The following is a 19,942-nucleotide window of genomic DNA, read 5'->3' as shown; positions in this document are numbered from 1 at the left end:
CCACTGCGCAATTCAGGTTTCAAGTAGCTGTGTCTAATTCATTCCAGCAGGTAAAATTGGAGTGGAGCACTACTGAAGAGCAGTGTTCACAAAAGAATAAACATGACACTTTACCTGATTTTTTAAATTATGCTGTTTGTAACTTGGCATACGAAGAGATGTGAGATGTCTGGTTAGATTTTAGCACTCTTAATGTACCTAAAGGCTCAAAACTCAGACCCACTGAGGTTTACTTAGCACACAGACTAGATGTAGCATGCAGTTCCAAATTTCACCAGACGAAACAATAAACCAACAACAAACCAAGACTGGAATATGAACTTCCGTGTTAAAGAACCTGCCTGCACACTATATACTGAAGTTTATTCTGCAGATTGATCTCTATGTGACATAGTATTTTCATGTCTTCATATCCGCATAATATGTTTTCATTTTATTCATCTTACAAGTTTGTCATTGTGTGACAGAATAGAAGATGAGTTGCCATGTCTACGTTGTCTGTAAAACTAGATAACATTGAAGACATGTCCCTGCAAGGCATGTTCAATAACAACATACCCCAAAAGCAAAATTGAATCAGTGGAAGCAAAAGCTGAGTAGAACCTTTCATGTATTTGTGTCCTGGCGTTTGACTATTCAATGTTTTCAAAATTTTGCATGCAATTAGTTGTGCTGGGATATGTATAGTAGATATGTATAGATTAGATTGGATATTAGAGGAGGCAAGTTGCCTTGAAAACTGATTTGTAGTTCCCAAAAAAGCAGATGTGACATACTCACCAAACTAATAATTTCTATGATGACTCCTCCTCATTTTAGTGTAGCTTCCTTACTTACATTGTAAAGCAGATAAAAAGAGAAAGTATATTTATGATTCACAGAGATTAACTTATTGTGTGTATTTAATCCAGTTACTATTTATTATCATAGTATTTTGGAGAGTGGTGCAGATCCTCCTGATGTCCGTGAGCACTGACTTTTGTGGTGAAATTAGATTCATAAATTGAGCAGAATTGCAAGAAGTACAATGAGTGGATTGTAACACTTTGGAAGAAAGAACCTGCAGCTTAATTTAGGAACTGTATGTGATAATCATCTTTAACACTAGCATTTTGTAAGGTGGTTTGGGTTTTGGTATTTTTTTCAGCTTTTGAGATCTGCACAGTGTCAGAGAGATAAAAGCAGGGACAGTAGTTATTTCCATCCTAAAAAGATATTTATGCTGTGAAGTAAAAGATCTTGAAAAAATGTTATCTTAGTATAAACTTATTTTTAGTATTCCGTTTTATTTTGCAATAGAGAGCAGAAGTCTGCAATTACTGTTATTTGTATATGAATATTTATCTCTAAAGTAATTGGAAAGTTACTTAATACATTTTAGTTTACTGAAGAACACTTTTCCCAAAGCCAAACGTAGTGGAAAAGTTATTAGTTATTTCTTCATTTTTAAATTGCATAAGAAAAGCATTTCAGATTCAATTAGCATTTGAACGATATTTTTTTCTTTAGACTTGATAATTGTGCAAATGTTACATCAATTATTGTGTGTATTGTGTGTGTATTATTATGTATAAATGTTATTTGAGAAGTTATCATTAGTGTTATAACCAGTTCGGTGTGGAATTGGAATCAATTATGCTGCTTTAGCATTTCGGTTTATGAGAAAATTGTTGTCTTTACTCTTTACTAAGTTATTCTTGCATTTAATAATTCAGTAGTCAGTCTGAACCATTTTTCAACAGGGAAAGGGAGGCAGAAGCATGTCTTTATTTTCTGTGTATATTCAGTGCTGTACTCAGGGGAATGGTATATCCAAAAATAAGACTATAAATAAGAAATCAGTAGCCTTTTCTGTCTTGCTGTGTTATGTGGGTTTGATGTATGCTTCTGCAGCCTTATTACTTACTCTGTTCAAATCAATGCTCAGAGCTTTCCTTTGGGTGATTGATTTCCTCCAGATTAGCTTACCATGTATGTGATTTAATAAACATCACAGTTACCTGTTTACTAACACACAAACCTTTGCAGTGTTACATACAGATACTGGAAAGTTTCCAAAATGCTTCAGTCAATCATAATATTTTAACAGTATTTCTTTGTTTTGATAGGAAAGAGAAAACAACTTGGGTCTTAAGTAGTCAAAAGCAACATAACAAAGCAAAATGAAACTGCTTGGAAGACATATAAATAAGGCAAGAGTTTATAAAAATCAAGCCAGGTTCTGTAAGAGATAATGATGAAAAGGGAAGATGCTTACTAGGATTTTCTCCTCTTTAATAACACTTTTATGCTTCAGAAAGTCCTTTTTTTCATACTTTAGTGTACTTAAGTGTTGCAGTAACAGATTGAAAATTATCATTAGCATTGTATAACTGTACATATCCCTCCCAAAATATACCTATGAATATGTATCTTTCTTTACAATTCAATGAAGGTTTTTTGCAGAAACGAGGTGTCAGGGAGGAATTCAAATGTTTAGTGTGATAATAACACTATTTAGGATTCAAAGGGTTTGGGCTCCTGATAGAATACCTTCTCTTATTAGGATATTATTTCATTGCCACAGTTGCTTTTCCATAGCAACTTAGAGGTTCCTAATGTTCTGGGCAGCTATATCTTAACAAAGTTCTGTGCAGAACAAAGAAGGATTTTTGCATGATATTTGGACATTTAGAAGCAGATTTTTCTACAACTGCTTATTGCTGGATTATATGAACCTGATTTGGATACAGTTTTGTACAGATTTCTCTTTACCTTAACAATTTTTTGTATGTATTTCTGCAATACCTCCCTGATATTCCTAAGATCAATATTTTCTACTTTTCAGCTCACAGACTTTTGTGTATAATCACTGATGGAAAACATAATGGCCTTTAAGCAGTAACAGCCCATGCAGTTTGGAAGTTTGGAGAAGAAGTTTCATGAGACTTTGCTGTGTAATATTTTAACACAACTAATCAAACACACTACTGTTCACATTCCTTCAAGTTCAATTTTAGCTCAATTTTTTAGTTTTCCTGATAATGGCCTGACATACCATTATTCCTCCCTATTTTTTTCTCACTGTATATATGGTAGAGTTTAGATTTTTTTCTTCATGCTTTTTTGCAATATTGTATTCTCTAGAGGTAAATCTCAATAACTTCACAGTATGTCTCTGCTCAGATGTAGTTTGCAGCTGGGTATACAGATGTTCCCTCAGTGTCTGTACCCAAACCAGTAGCCAGATCATTTCTTTAATGCTTTCCTAGAAATGTTCTTAGGGTTCTATTAATCTTTCTTCAGGAAACCTGTATTTCTGATATTACACGATTTTCATACACTTTCCTGAGAGATGGTTTTCCTTTTCAATTGCTGTACTGTTGTTTTTAATATTAGTTAGGATTGTTGTCTTTTCCACCTACTTTGTGTTGTAGAATTGAAATGCTACTTTCACCACAGCAACTACCATATTGCTTTTGAAGGATAAATATTATTCTAGCCCCTTCCCAACACCTTGGGAAGTATTGTATAATATGATTTTATTCAGTCCACATTTTTATCAACACAATCACTATCATCAGCAGCTGTCATTCCATGTTAGAGAACATTCCTACAGCTGTTTTTTCCTTTTTTGCAATCAAGATATAAAGATGAATGGAAGTTTCTTGCATGTGTTTGTCAGTGTGTTTGTATGGCTCCCACAAGCAGTGATGGACTTCAGAGCCTAGAGACCGAAATCCTCTGTTTAATCACAGGCTAGATATAGTTCAACAGAAAGACACATTTCTATACATAGCCCCTGTAGCATGTCTAAGCCTTGAGCTCGAGAGACTATCTTCTATAAGTGAAAAAAAGCACTCAGGCAAGTCAGTCCTTGTCCTCGTCTCTGGAAATGTTGAAAAGAAGCATTCATGTCATTGAGTTTCATGACAGGTGCTAAAGTCTAGTCTGGAGTGAATGGAGAGTTCCCATTCACTCATTTGGGAAATTCTTTCTGTAAGTTACTGAGAAAATGCAATCTTCTGTCCAGTTGGGAAGTTGTACATCTGTGTGCATCAAGTTGTCACATATCTCTTCAAAAAGCAGTAAGTTTTCAGGTCAGGTTGCATTTAGATCTGAAACTCATTAACATCTGTGATGTTTAGTTGTTATTCTTACTTGTGTAAACTCTCAAAATCCAATAACTAAAACCAGAGAACTAAGTAAAACAGTAACCTCATTCCTATTTTTAGAATGTTGAGATGTTTTATTTGAAAACAAGGCAAAACTGAGGTCCCTCAGAGACTCTTGCAGTTTCCTACGTCCACACAAAAAAAAAGTACTGTGCAAGATTCTTTGGTGTGATCATAAGTTGTAATCTCTAAACAACTTTTAGTGTCTCGTTAGAAGGCAATGGTCTAGGTCATATTCCTTTTCACAAAGATGTGTTTATGGAGTTTTATTCATTTTTCCTTTAAAATTCAATGTAGTGAAAGTATGTGCTATTCCAAAAAATGTGCTGAGTGCTAAATCTGCTAGAAATTATTTGATAATTTTTTGGCTTTTTTGTATTTTTCAGCTAACAGGACAAGTGACTTTGCAAATTGCCAATGAACCAGTTTTGCCGTTTAATGCCCTCGACATCGCATTAGAAGTTCAGAACAATCTTAAAGGTAATTTTTGTTAGAGGAATATTGTTCTCTGTTATTACAGAGGAAGAAAAAAAAATACTATCTATGCCCTGATAACAGGTTTTCAATTTCCACTTGAAAGATGTGATTTCACTAGTTAAAGTGTTATTATACAATGCTAAATGAAACAAAGTGTTTGTGCTATATAAAGCCGTAAAATATTTATATTTATTCTGAAGTTACTCTCTCATTTAAGCAATAATTAGTATTAAAATCTCATCATTACAGTCAGAGATAACCTCTGTGACTGAACTTGATTTTAACTCCCTTCAAGGCTTGAGTACAAGCAAGAGAAGGTTTCTAATTCCATTGCCCTTTGGCTCCTTAATTTTCACAATCATCTTCCTGGTTTGTTTTTTTCACTAACTCACCATGCTGACAGAGTGTGACAACTTTTTTCCTTTATCAGGCATAACAAAGCGTAATAATTTACCAGTACCCGTTCTTTTAGTTGATTAAGCACTAAGACCCTGGAAGCTCTGTATTTGAAAGCAATGTTGTTGTGTTTGAAACAATGGGTTTGGGTTAGGGAGATGAATGAGAAAGTTGCTAGTCAAAAAGTAAGCAGAAGTGACTGGTAACCTGGTAATAATGCAGATACAATTCTCATAGACTCTGAATTTGGCACTGGGTGTAGGATGAATGCCTCGAATTGAGACTGCTCCATTAAGGTTGTGGAGCCATTCCTGATACTCCTGTGCTGCCTTCTCATTTCTGACTCTTTCTACTGTCTTGAGGCCCCTCAGGGCTTGGTGAAAGAATAAGCATTCTGTAGTCTTTATTGCCCTATGTTGACAACAGAACCCAATTAAGCCAACAGCCCTTGGCTTCCTCCTCCCATTCTGTCTCTTTTCACTTACGGTTTCCTCACATCTTAGTTAATTTAAATGAGATCCATCTCTCCTTCATTTTCTAAGCGACTAGTTGAAAGCAGTTTCGATGTGGACAGCACTAAGAGGCTTAGTCCTTGGAAATTAAGTCCTGATAATTTAGCTTCCAAACTCTTAACATAACTCCCTGAATGTGTACAAACTGAGATTTTACAGAAGCTAGTATTCTGGTTAGAATTCAATGAATTTAAAAGGAGTGATACAAGGTACCTCCTTGACAAAGGCCTTCATGAAATTTTAAATATTTCTCCAAAACATGTTTTTTCTTAGGGCCTCACAGTGGAAAAATCTGAGACAGGTAAAACCATGTTGTTATTTCCTCATCTGCAATTATGCCTCTGATAGAGATTACCTGCAGCGTGCTAAGGCCTGTTAAAAATAACTTTTCTATCTATATGTTTATGGAACTCTCAAGTTAATCTGTTAATAAATCACACTAGAACTGTACATATACTTTTACAGAATGTAAGATCTTATCTCAGACTTAGTCAATCTTGAGATGTTGCCCTTGCATTCTTTCACTTCCTACAGCATGAAGTGTCACATTTCTGTATTATACATTTGTAGAAGCAGGTTATCTTTTCTTCAATCTTTGCCATCCATCATTGTCAAGACGTAGGAAGTCAGTAGGTTAGCATTGGTCTGGAATTAGTGAGCAATCAAGAAGGCAAATAATTTTAGTTTTGTTGTTCCATATAAACATTGTCTTAGTTCAGCCTAAACACAGCAGTGTAGGATCATCAAATAAACAGTGTGGCTCAGTATTCATTCAACTGAACATGAGATGTCTGCTACTGTTCTTCCTTTTTTCTTTATTTTGGGTAACAGGAAATGTTGATTTAAACTGACCTTTTTCCTCTAACTTCAGTTAGATCATTTATCTCAACCACTTCAGGGAAGGGAAAATTCTTTCCTAGGCTTTTGGGCCCAGAGGATAAATTTTCCCTCAGTTGTTCACTTTGGAGTTTTGTTTGATGACTTTTCTCATGACTTTCATGTCTCATCTATCTCTGACTTGAGTCAAAAGTGTTTCTTTTGGAAATCAATAAGACAATGGTCTTTATTCTGGTTACTTAAATGAGAAGTTGTACCTTTTAACACAGCTCATGGATTTCTTCATTCTTTAAAAGATTTTATGTTGTCTGAGATTTCCAGTTCAAGGTTGCATTGTCTTAATAAACTATGTCCTTCTCCAACTCGATTCAAACTGTAAATGTAGAAAAGGTGAATCCACACAACACGCTAGAAAATTTGTTCATTAGACTTAATTTTGTGTCTCTGGGTTCTGGTTTTAGCCAATCACTTAAACACACGTTTTATTTCTTGATGGCCTTTCTCATATCCTTGAAATTCTTGAAGTCACATCAGATGTGGAAATACTTGAGTAATAGTATTGCAGTCTCCTGGATGTCCTAACAAAAGGATGTGTGTGCGCCTCAATATTCGTTAATACTGCATTTATGTATGTTTCCAAAGGATTTAATCGTGTAATGTGTAGTGGGCATCTGTACTGTTTGGTCTGTTAAATTCAATGGGATGTTACTCAATATTTTATAAACCATTTCTTACATTCAGGATAAGCTGGATGGCGGGTTATGGGGAAATGTCATCCACAACATATTTACATCTGGCTCAAGGCCTGTTCGTCAGAAAAATGGCTGTTAAGAACTCTTGGAAACAAGCTACTGCTTTTGAGTGTACCTGAAAAGAAGGGTTATGACTGGAGAGACATTTCTTTTGGTGCAATTGCCAATGATTTTATGTATAACAGGAAACCTTAAGGTCATAAACAATATGAAATGGGTTCCAAAACTGAAATTTGGGTCCCCAGACTATTCAGACTGATTTATCTGATTACAAGTTTGATATTTTATAGAAATTAATAAATAGATGAGAGTTTAAAATATTCTGATTAACTAGACATTGCAGCTGTTCAGTGTTTGTGCCTTACGTACGTTTGAAGTCGAGACCTACTGTAACTTGAATCAAATACAAGAATATCTCACTAAGCCTTGCATGCTATGAAAACCCAACGTATCTATTGAGGTAGGAAACATGTCAAATCTGGTGTGTGGGTGATACAAATGTTTCTTTTAAGCACTTCTGTAGAAGTACAAATGTTGAGACGTGTATACAAGTACTTTATTTGTATTTAAGCATTTTTATTCAAAACATTTGATTTGCTAATGCTTTTAGCACCATGATGTCTGGACATTCTCCTTGTGGTGTATCTTGCACTGTATTTGAACCTCTTTGAAACTTACTGTATATTACAGCGAGCTTCAGGGATTTTAGGTGGAAGGCTTAAAGTGGCTCGGTAGGATCCAAAGCCTTTCTATACCTTTGCATCTGATTGACTCAGCAATAGCAAGTTAAATCACAGTTTGCAAAAACAAAGGCAACCAGGTTTGATACTGGCCATGTCTCTTGTGTAGCTACTGCTGGATGTAGAAGCTGATGTAATTTAATTATTGGAGGTCTCTGGGCCCGCCTAAACTCATGCAAGCCTTTCATAAACTGTTGCCCCAGCCTGAGCTTGTGTCTGAGCAGCACGTGGCATGTGTGCTAAGATTGCCTAGTTGTGGCTTTCAGCACAGGCCGCTGAAGCTGGTAAACAAATCGGATAAGATGGAAGCCATCCCTAATAGATGCTGTCTGAGAGAGGTCTGTGAAGAAAAACTTAAGTTAACTGGGAGTGAGATTTTCTGGATTTCTCTATACAGTGAAGGCAAGGGTTGTGATTTCAAGCTCTTTGGCTGATGCAGTGTCAGTTGTGTGTTACTTCCTCTCAGGCCCTTTCTTCTTCCCAGAATGGATGTTTTACAGATGTTAGAGCAGCTGAAGTACTTGGGGTAATAACAGTAGACATTGCTAGCAGAAATTTAAAAATCATCTGGTTTATGATGAGCCATTTCCAGGAAAGTCTGCGTGACTTTTCAGAGCCCTGGCACAACCCATACGTTTCAAAACATCAGTCTAAACTCTCCATTCTTAGAAAAATCAATACAAAAACACATCTCTGTCATTTAGTTGATGGCTGCGTACTCATTGCCTATAGCTGTCTGCTAGTCTTCAGCTTGGCATCATTTTACCTGCTTGACTGTATTTCCCTGATCCTTTAGGATGCTCTTCAGAGTTACTTTCTCCATCTGTCTGTAATGTTAAGAACATTTCCTTTTTTACTGTTCTTGTCCGTTATTCTTGATCTTATTCTTTTTCACCTACAGAGGTGAAAAATGCAACAGTGGTTATCTGTATGTATGACAGAAATACTTTCTTTGTCATAAGACACTGACATCTTCAGTATCCTTTCATGGGTATTATATATTAGTACTGGTAAACCTTTTGTCAGCCTTCAAAAAGAAAAATAAAAGGCATTTTCTGTGGACAAATCATTTGGTACTGAAGGGAAAGGATGAGCATCTGTTCTGTATCAGTAGGCCATATATGTTTCAGCAGCTCTGTACAGTCATTGATAACTTCATAGAATCACAGAAGAGTTGTAGTTGGAAGGAGCCTTTAAAGGTCATCAAGCCCAACTGCCCTGAAATGAGGATCAAGTTGCACAGAGTCCTGTCTATTCTGACCTGGAGTGTTTCCAGGGATGTGCTATCTACCACCTTTCTAGGCAACCTGTGCAAGTGATTCACCACCCTAATCAGAAAAAATTTCTCCCTTGTATCTAGCCTAAATCTACCCTCTTTTAGATTAAAACCATTATACCTTGTCTTATCACAACAGGTCCTACTAAGAAATATGTCCTCATCTTTCTTATAAGACCCCTTTAAATATTGACAGACCACAATAAAGTCTCTCCAAAGCCACCTTTTCTCCAGGTTTCCTCTCTATTGACATGTATAATATGTCACAACATGCCTTTTTAATGCTAGCCTCTTTGAAAAGAGACTTCTAACAACACCAGATTAGTTTGCTTGGACAGCAGAAGTCATGGTAGCGAAATTGAAGCTGATGGCAACATGTTCTTTGCACTGAGGATCTCTATGGATTTGTGTTTCTGCACCCTTTAGGATACTTTCTACAAAGCTTTCCTATTCAGATTTTCCAGTGCCAGACCTGATCATCCAATTCTGCACATCATGAAAAATCTTCCTAGTGAATACAACACATCATAGCTGATCCTGAATTTGCAAGCTAATCAAAACCTGAAGCGTTTTCCACTCTCTCTTACATGGGAACACATGCTCACATATATGGAGAGCCAGAGTCATGCCTTAAGCTCCTTATTTATCTGTGCTCTTTCTCCTATAGGTATTTGTAGGCAAGTACATTCATACCAGAGGGCACAAACACAATTTTAGAATATTGAATCTCTAGCAGTACTTTCCATAAGAGCAATCAGTTACCCAAGGAAAGGTGATTGTGTTCATGGTCTGTACGAATAAATATGTTTGCTGTAACCTGTTCCTGAAAACAATGTTTAGCAAGTGTAATGAAATTCAGCTGTGTAATTCTCTGATCAGGAGTATGCATATCTTGAGTCACTTTCTTGTACTTGCAGTTTTATTTCCCTAACAAACTAGCTTAGGTGATTCATCATGATTCATACTGGAGACAGAAGGACAAAAGAATACAAAACATAATAATATGGCTTGTTTTCTCTTGAGTGAAGTAACACTTGCATATTTTTTTTATTTTCTCAGTACAAGCATCACAAGATGCTGAAGACATTATTATTAGTTAATAATGCATCTTTTCTTTAAGAATCATTTTTCCTTCCACTCCCAGTTTCTCAATGTGAGAAAAGTATAAATCAGTTTCCTGTGACAGTGAGGTGAGAACTATTGGTGCAGTTAAAGCTACATCCTTCATCCTCTGTGGTAACACTTGCTCTAGGTACTTCCAGATTTTGTACTAAAGTAATAAAAAAGGGCTTGGGTGTTTGATTTAGGGGCAAAAATGTGTGCTGTAAAGGAAGAGTGAGAGCATTTACAGGATTTTTATGTTTAAAAGGGTGGTCCAGTTGGCTTCAGTTCCAAATACAGAATTATATATTTTCCCTTTATCTCATCTTCTTTATTGCAAAGACGTGGGTGACATTTACAATTGTTTAGATAATATTAAGAATAAATATTATAAATATTGTATGTTACTTGGAATATAAAGTACTTTGCTGAAACCAAAAGATTCTTTCAAGCAGGGTAAATTTAAACTTTCCCATACTGACACAAGTCCCAGGGTAAGGTATGCATAGAGGCTGGATTATAGGCGTGGGAAGCAAAAGTTCTTCAGCTGCACAGGATCTTTGCTTGAGATTTGAAAATTGAGGATAGTGATATTTTGTAAATAATCACAAACATACCAAGTTTGTATGCTTGGAGTATATTTTTCTAAGGCATCAATCTTACTTAACGAGGCTTTAAATTACTGCAGACTCAGTCATAAAGATACCAGTTCTACACATCAAGGTACTACAGTGCCTGTTATCCATTTTAATTAGAGAAAGGTGGATTGGTCAAGGGCCATTGACAAAGCAACCTTGTCCCAAACCAAGAGAGACATAAAGCATCTTCTCTCACTACTGTTCCGACAGGGAGCTTCTGTTTATTGTTGAAATTCATTGTGATAGCTCAGGAAGTCTGACAGTTTCTCTCACACCAGCATCTGTCTCTCCATGTTTTTTGGATCATTTCATGTTTTGCTAGATTGGAATGCAGTAGTCAGCTGAATGACAGGAGTACATGGGGATCTATGAACTCCCGTCCCTTTGCTGAAATGCATCCGATATCTGTAGAAGACTGAGAATATGTCATATTTGAGTGTTTCCCTGAATTCCATAGTTGTACCTATTTGCTTTTGCATTCGTGTTATATACTCACCTTTCAGACTCCATCCATAAACACTTTGAGGAATGAGTTGATGTTCTCCATTTACTATTTCTGATCTCACCATACATCTATTAGACAAGGAACTTTAGCATTCATTTAACTTGTGTCTTGAATCACTTTGTTGGATTAATCATCTCAGTCCCTAAGATACTGAACTCTTGATGATTGTACATAAGCTAAAGGTGAGACAGCTTCTCAAGCTGAATGCTTTGGTGTGATTGTCATTTGATAAATGGAACAAGAGTTGATTTTCTTGTCCTTAATAGGCAAAGTGAATCTTCACCTTAAAGATGATTTTTGTGTCCTGGAAGTGTTTTTACTGACTGATATGACTTTTGACTTTGGATCAGGTTCAGATTCTGCTTTCTCCCTTACGATGAAAGGCTGAGGGAGCTGGGGCTCTTCAGCTTGGAGGAGACTGAGGGGTGATCTCATAAATGTTTACAAATACATAAAGAGTGGATGTCAGGAGGATGAATCCAGACTGTTCTCAGTGATGTCTAATGATAGAACAAGGGGCAACAGGTAAAAGCTGGAACATAAGAGGTTCCAAAGAAATACAAGGAAATACTTCTTCCCTGTTCAGATGAGGGAGCACTGGAACGGGCTGCCCAGATGGGCTGTGGAGTCTCCTTCTCTGGAGACATTCAAAACCCACCTGGATGAGTTCCTGTGTGACCTACTCTAAGTGATCCTGCTCTGTCAGGAGAGTGTGACTGGATGACCTTTCAAAGTCCCTTCGAACCCTTAAGATTCTGTGATTCTGTGCTTGTAAAAATTAACAATCTATGCACACAATGGAAAGGAGGGCACCGCAGGTGGGAACAGACTGCTCATTCACAATGCTCCAGCTCACATACCACATTCTTTAAGACTACAAACAGGGAAATACTAAAATCATGGTGTCCCCCAAAGAGCTATGGGGTTTTATTCTTTTGGTGTCTATGTAGGATTATAAGCCAAGTAACAGTTAATTTTTAAAAGTCCAAGTTTTTAAAATGTTGAAAATATTGACTGGATTAGATGACACAATTGGATATCAGTTCAAGTGTTACTTGGCTCATTGGTGTATCATTTAAGTGATTAAGAGGAACAATTCCACACCCTCTCTGCAATTGTTGGTAACCCTAGGATTCTAGAACGTTGATCAAAATTCAATTAAACTCTGAATATCATGATTTTCTATACAACAGTCATATGGAATCCAAGCACAAGCTTTCAAACTTGAAAGCAGTAGCATCAAATGGCATTGAATAAATTCTGCCTCAGAAGAAAGTGTTATAGTTGCTGATTTAGAACCATTGCTTCCTACATGCAGCTGTTGTGCCAATGGTAGATTTCAAGCTGTACCCCAAAATCATTCCTCATAGCTTATTAGATCTTAAAACATCAGAGTCCAGATTGACTGTCTTTGAAAAGTAGGTCAGGGCTTATGCACAATGATCTATGACTTTCCTTGATCCATTTTATAATTCTCACAAGGCAAAAGAGACTCAAGGTTTAATTGGACTATTAATTTTGACTCATAAGCAAGAGTATTAAGTGATGCTCTCTGAATCACTGGCAACTTCCTTACTCTTTCTATTCCTAGGTAGTGAGGTAGATGTTCCTCAGCTGCTTGCAGTGGCATCATGTCTGAGGGACTCTGCAGAATTGTTCCAATCAGATGAGATGCGCCCAGCGAATGACCCCAAGGAGCGAATTCCTGTCAGAGTCAGGATGCTCAATGATGTGCTACAGAGCTTGGAGAAAAGCTTCCTGGTTCATCGAGCTCCTCCAGGATTTTACAGGTATGGTGTTCAACACGTTCTTCATTTGAGCTAAAATGATAACCTCACATTGGTTGGTTTTCAAAACTGTCATGGTCTTTGAAAAGAAACGAATCTCAATGAGTATCCCAGATTAAAGCTGTTTTTCCCCTGTCTCATCCTTTCCACAGAAAACATTAATTCATTACAGTACAGGAGGTCATTAGAATGCAGCTCTGTAGCATTTCTGTCATGACATCACTGCTAACAAGATGTACGGTGTGATGGCAGCTCAGGCAGCATGACAGATCCTTGTGTGAGACGGTACAGTGAGCTTTCAGAGGAAGAAAATATTTTGAAGTCTAATGCTGCTTGACAAGCTCCACCTATATTTTATTTAAACCTTTTTCCAGTTCATTGAAGATTCAAAGTTATACAAGATACTGTGTAGCATTATTTAACATCTTCAATTATATAGCAGTGTTCTTGGGTGCATTTAACCAGTCAAATGCAGTTCAAAGGAGTGAATGAGGAGGCCTTAGTCACCATTCATAACATCTTGTTATGATTAGAATGATTGGCCAGTATGTATCCAGCTGCAATACTCGGGTTGATTTTTAAGATGACAAAATCATTCCATATTTCACTCTCTAGGAAAGAAGTCAACAGATCTCTATCTCTCACTGTGGATTCCTCTGAAAAAAAAAAAAAACAAAAAAAACAAAGCTAAAAACCATCCCCCCAAAAAAACCAAACCACAAAATTTATAGCAATTGGTAGCTTAAACAAGAAAAATTAAAGTAGGAATTGGCCAAGCATGCCCTGAGTAATATCTGGCCTTCTGGCTGTTCAGAAGTGTAATAAAGTGTAATACTGAAGCATGTGCTTCAGTACAAACTGTAGTGCAGTCCATCAATGTAGTGTTTCATAGCATGACCTCCTGATACGTTTTGAATGCTCTGGGCTATAGAGTGAGGGGGCACATGTGGGCTGTTTGACTTCACCAGACTTACTGGGTTTATTCTCAAGGTCTCTGTAGCTGAAGATACCCAATGGCTCATCCATACTGCCCATCATTAGGCTTCCCCAGGTAAAACTGTCCCTGAAGCCATAGTAAGGTTTTACTTAAGGAGAAACAGGTTTACATACTCAAAAAGAGATCTCAGAAGTGAAGTGACATACGAGACAGGGGCCAGGACACAGAAGTGAATAAGGCATCTGTGTTATTTAGGAATATAAATGTCCTTGCAACTAGAAATGATTAATGTAACAAAACTTTGTTGCAGTGGGTGGGGAAAACTGTCAAATGTCTTGTGCAAGTGATTGTTTCAGTTAGGCACAAGATAGACAGATGGTAGTGGCAGACTTTGGAAGTAATGCAGAAAGCTACATCATCAGGAGGAAGAGATTCTTCCAAGGAGTAGGAATGGCAGAAAACAAATACAGTCATCTTTTAACAAACACAAAAGAAAAAAAACAAGGAAAAGGAGTTGTGGTGAATTCTACAGTGTCTGTGAATAAGATCCCTACAACTGTAATAAAATATAATCATGATGTTTGGGGAGGGACTAATTTACTTCATCCCTCTGTGGCTGGATTTATAATATAAAGAAATAAGCCAAAAAGTTATTGAATAAATTCTAATAATCCAGGTTTAGCACTGCTGTCTTCCTTGTCTGAACTCGTATGGTGTTCCAAAGGAGCCATAAAACTGCTTAATATAATTTATTGTGTCTGTCTTGCATCGCAATGGCACATTGTTGAATCTGGCCCAGTTCTTTATTTGAAAAAAGAAATTATGCCAAAACTCAGAATTCCAATAAGCATTTTTTGAGGTCTTCCAGTATTTAAATTCTTGCAGTGCCTGCACTATTAAGTTTGTTATTCATCAAGATGTAATTGCTAGGTATGCAGGTATAATGCGAATTAAATTTTTCACCTTCCTGTTCTCAGCAGTACTTTGGCTCAGAGCACAGTGTTCACACTGACAAAGTAGATACTGTGCAAGATAGAAAATAGTAAATTTTCCCCTTCTGATTTCATTAAAATTGATAGCAAGATTTAACAGCCAGATAATAAAGTAACTTCAGGTTTGTGGGAGAACATTGGATTTGCTTTTAACTGTTTTACCTAACATCATCTGGAGTATATAACAGCAAAATACACCTTGTATATCATCATTTAGATACTTACTTTAAAAGAATGCATTCTCTGTACTGTGCCAAGGTGTGTAATTGTAGTATAGATTTACCTTTAATGCAAACAGAATTGGGGACAGTGATAGATTTCTGATTTCCTTTCCTGCCATTAAAAAACCTGCAATACAGTTTCTTTTTTAAAAAGCCCCTGACAATATGTCTTTATTTGGATTATTTTTCATTTTTTAGGGATTGATAGACCTTCTATTAATCGATGCAGTTATAAGAATCTATTTTGAGTAATGAAATTGTGGTTGTATCACAAGAACACTAAAAGTACTTGAAAAACCCGATGTACTTGTTTGTTTTTTGCTTGTAATAATAGCTTTAAGCTTTTCTTTTTATAATTTGGTAAAGAAAACAAACAAAAAAACCCTCAGTCTCAGAGCTAGGACCTTGTATGCTATGTTTCATCCCAGTTGGAAGAATGATGGGCAAGTTATAAACCCCTGAAATAGTGGTTTATAATGGAAATGCTGGCAGCCCTTTAACTATAGCAGCGGAAGCAGTGCAGCAATAAATACCATACTTTGTCTGTAAACAGAAATTTAGGATGCAGTTTGCAGCCTTGACCTTCAGGCTCCGACTGTGTTTAGATCATTAAGATTCCATAAATACTGTAATTTACAGCCTTCCGAAGGAAGAATTTGTGTGCACGGTAAAGCACGTATTCTTCATGAAAAAATGATTGCTTCCTGTATACCCATTTGGACTCATATTCTCAACCTCAATCAAAGTACTTGACAAATTTGCTGAAGTTTAGGCATCATTTTTAGCCTTGTGTTTGTCCTAATTCACAGCTCCCTGGATCTATACTCTGTTTTCTCTTCTAGACCTTGAATTAAAAAGAAAGGTGGAATTTTTCTTTCTTGCAGGAGGTGGATTGCAACCTACTTGTGCTTGTCCACTACAGGGGAACTAATATATCTTTTCTGCATCTTTTTTTCTGTGGTTTGTGCACAAATTGCCATGGCTGTAATCTCTTACTGTATATATACTTAAAAAAATAGGCACCTCATTCCAGTCAATGTCATAATCGAGGCATTATTCACCTATAACAAGCAGTGAAATTATTCAAAGCTACTAACAGAATTGATAATCATATTAGGATATCCTGACTCAATTTAAGTAATGATGATTGATTGATGTTGGCAAGTTGTTCAATGCAGTTTAAGTAAACACTGTAGTTTAGATGATTATCCTTCTCTGAACTTCATGACATTGAACTGAAGATTTGACAACAGCATCCCTTCCCCATGGTACTCTATTTCCGACTGAGCTGGAAGTACACAAGTACAGCTTTCATCAGGGTATTTTAGTCTTATCCAGAAATTTAGGCAGAATGAAAAATAATAGGTTGAGAAATGTTATCTTGCTTTGCAAAGGTTACCCTGGGGCTTGATTTGAGGTTAGAAGGAAATATGAGTTTTATCGTACCTGCAGAATTTCTGTGATTCTCAGTGGTAATCCTGGGTAGACTTTCTATTTCCAAAATAAATGTTTAAGAACAAAATAAGATAGCTATTGGTATTTTTCATTCATTGGCCTTTGCTTCTCATAACACAATCACGGTATTGATAATTTTGTGATTTATGTTTTGTCATTATTTTAATAGAATAATCAGTGGAAACTTGTATATGTTTCTTTCTTTCCTCTAGCTATTTTGTGCTTTCTGCTCTTGTGCTGAACTTTTCTGTATATTTTTGATTGTTCATGTTTGGCTACTAGTAACCATAGATTGATTACACTACAGTGGCATGTGTGAAGCTAAGGTAAGAGCAGGAATTTTGTTACAGTTAGGCATTGTGTGTAGACAGGGGGAAGAAAAAAAAGAGATGCTCCAAGCATATTGTCCCTCAATGTGATGATCAGCCTCAGCAGACATGTAAAGTGATTCTGAAATGCTGATAGATAGTAAGAAAACCTTAAATTCTTACCCTGATGAGTGTTCAGTAAAGCAAGTGTAGTTTCCTACTAAGGACAGGTGAAGATACTTTATCTCTGTAGATAGAGCAAAGAATGCCTCAGCCATAAATAAACATAGATTGAAGCAAAGACCTGGGGCAGTTTCCCTATGGTGAGAGCAGCTCATCCGATAAGGTCAAGGAAGCACTCGCTGACACCTGTTCTGTTACTGATTAACTAAATCTGTACCTGGCTTCTGAGAGAGAACAAAATGAATTTCTGCAAATGAGTGCTTCTAAGTTGAGTAATGGGGCAAATGCTTCCATGCTGAGTGATATATCTCTTTCCTGAGCATCTTTGTCTTTTTTGCATCAGCTAATCCTTCAAACTGTTACACTCCAAAAATCTACTGACGTGCTTTTGCATGCTTTTTCCTCTATGAAAATACCTACTGAAACACTGACACTGGCAATATCTCCCTGCTGTTTCTAAATATTGAGCTCAAATCTTATGTTTGCCTAGACTAGGTAAGACCATTCTCCCTGTTCCTTGTGTACTTTATTGCATTTCTTGTATTTACTGATCACCACGGCCTCTGACAACCTGTCAGCCTAATGGATCTGTCAAACCTATGTGTGTGCTCCTTAGGTATTCACACAGAGAGCTTGTGTCTTTTCGTTGGAAGGCATAGTACCGCAGTGGCATTGGAACAGTGAATAACAATGAAGAGATTAGTAAAGAAATGGGAAAATCAGGCAAACTTCATGGAGTGTCAGGCACAGGACACTCGGTGCAGTAAGCTGTCCTCTCTTATGGAATGCATTTGATTTCTCCAGGCCTGTCTGATCTTTGTATTCGATGGATGCTGTTGGTACTAGGTGGACCTGGTAGTAAGTACGGAGGGTTCCCTAGTTTACCTGTGATGCTCCCACCAAGATTTTCAAATCTAAGAGCTGGTAAAAACAGAATTTATGTCTTCAGTCTTTAATAAAGACCAAAAAAGGCACACAGGCTCTGGCTGTCTTTTTTGCTCCAGTTAGGTGGTTTTTATTCTTAATAGACTGTTGTTTAGGAATTGGTTCTGTTCTGACTGGCACCTCTTTAAAAATCTTTCAATTAAAGTTTCATCATAGCTTGCCAAGTTTAACCTCACCTTTAAAGCTCTATACACTGCCACCACTATTGATGGAATTGTTACAAGAGTCATTGTGCTGTGTCCAGCAGATGTAATTGAGTGATTTGAGTAATATATAAGTGAAAAGTAAGGATTATGAAAACAATCTGTGTTTTCAAGGAAGACTTCTAGCAATTTTTATTGCTCATTTGTGTGAGTTCCTCCTCCTTTTACTTTTTTTACCATGGATATCCAGGTGCAACATTAACATTTCATTGGGCTAAAAAAATCAGTGCATTATAATGCATTGAATATAATATAATCAGTAACAGTATGTTGTGCACCCTGAATTTACCATAATGAAGGGAAAGAACAATCAAAGTATGCTTTTATCATCATACAAAAAGGTACATTGCATCGCTCCTTATCTCCTGCCACTTAAGTGTTTGTGGTTCACCAGAGCAAATATTTTCCTTTCAGATTGAGATTTGTTATATACGTTCCTGACGTATGTACAGGGTCTACTGGATTTATTTCTGTGATGCTGATAAACTGCAAAAAACTCTCAGGTGTCAAAATTCATGTGCCCTAAGACTCTAGTTTCTAGAGACACGTTTCTTAGGAAAATTAAAATCCTTGGTAAATCTCCAGGTGTAAACAAGCTGCTCATTGGATTTACAGAGGACAAGTGTTAAAGATGCAAATACCGTGCTAATCTTAAACAGTGACATGGGTAAACATGTAGTGCAATGTCATCTGAAAACAAACAAACAAACAAACCACAAACTAGCCCAGGGTTTCTACAGAGGACAGTAGGTCTGCCTCACTGTATAAACGCTTTCCAGATTTGGGGTTGCATTTTCAACTCTTCAAGTAGAAAGTATTTCTGAATACTTTGCTGTAATGTTTGAGACAGTTTTGACTGGCCTAAACCAAACACATGGAATGTACTTTTTTTCTGCATTGTATTATTTGAGACAGAGAGTGATTCGTTATAGTGCTGATGATCCTTAGCATGGGAAATACGGCAACAATTCATGGTACACTGGCAGTAGCAGATAATGTCCTGTCTCTGTATTATCTGCCAGGTGCAGTTTGTAAATAGGGTACTAGAATGATGTCGGTGGAGAAGGAGAGAATTGGGTACTGGTTTTAGAATTGCATACCTCAGATTTTGCCATTCAGTCAGAATAAATGACTTTTCATCTTACTGCACAGCAGTGATTTTCCATCTGACTTCTCACCCTAATATCCTGTGTCTTTCAAAATTTGCATCTCTTTTTCTGTAATTGTTCCACATCTTATAAGTGGAGCTATGATTAGTGGTTTTATTTGTTTCACTTGCTGATTTTTCACTGGCATTTCTCAGCTCTGCAATTCTCCTTCAACTCCCTTCTCTCTGATACACTTTTTCCAAATGTACTTTTTACACCTAAAATATCTTCTCATTTTCTTCTACCTTCTTCCTTCAAGCTCTGCAGTTTTTTTTCAGTCTGATTGTAGCCTGTGCAAGCGTAAGCTGGAGGTGAACTCAGATTTTCAGGACAGAAGTGACACACAGTTTTGGTGAAACTTGCTTCATTGTAGCT

The 19,942-nt window shown here is 36.8% G+C and overlaps 1 protein-coding gene across 1 annotated transcript in view; it reads left to right on the top strand.

The window, feature by feature from the left end:
* NAALADL2 (N-acetylated alpha-linked acidic dipeptidase like 2) overlaps positions 1-19,942 on the top strand; it is a 253,407-nt gene that overhangs the window by 223,158 nt on the left and 10,307 nt on the right. The window contains exons 12-13 of the mRNA XM_062005290.1: positions 4,541-4,634; positions 12,980-13,178. Coding sequence (XP_061861274.1) covers positions 4,541-4,634; positions 12,980-13,178 — 293 coding nt within the window. The remainder of the gene's footprint in view (positions 1-4,540; positions 4,635-12,979; positions 13,179-19,942) is intronic.

Source organism: Colius striatus, chromosome 12 (assembly GCF_028858725.1).
Source record: "Colius striatus isolate bColStr4 chromosome 12, bColStr4.1.hap1, whole genome shotgun sequence".
NCBI lineage: Eukaryota > Metazoa > Chordata > Aves > Coliiformes > Coliidae > Colius > Colius striatus.
Note: the sequence above shows the minus strand (reverse complement) of the source record. Positions and strands in the feature narration are given on the sequence as shown.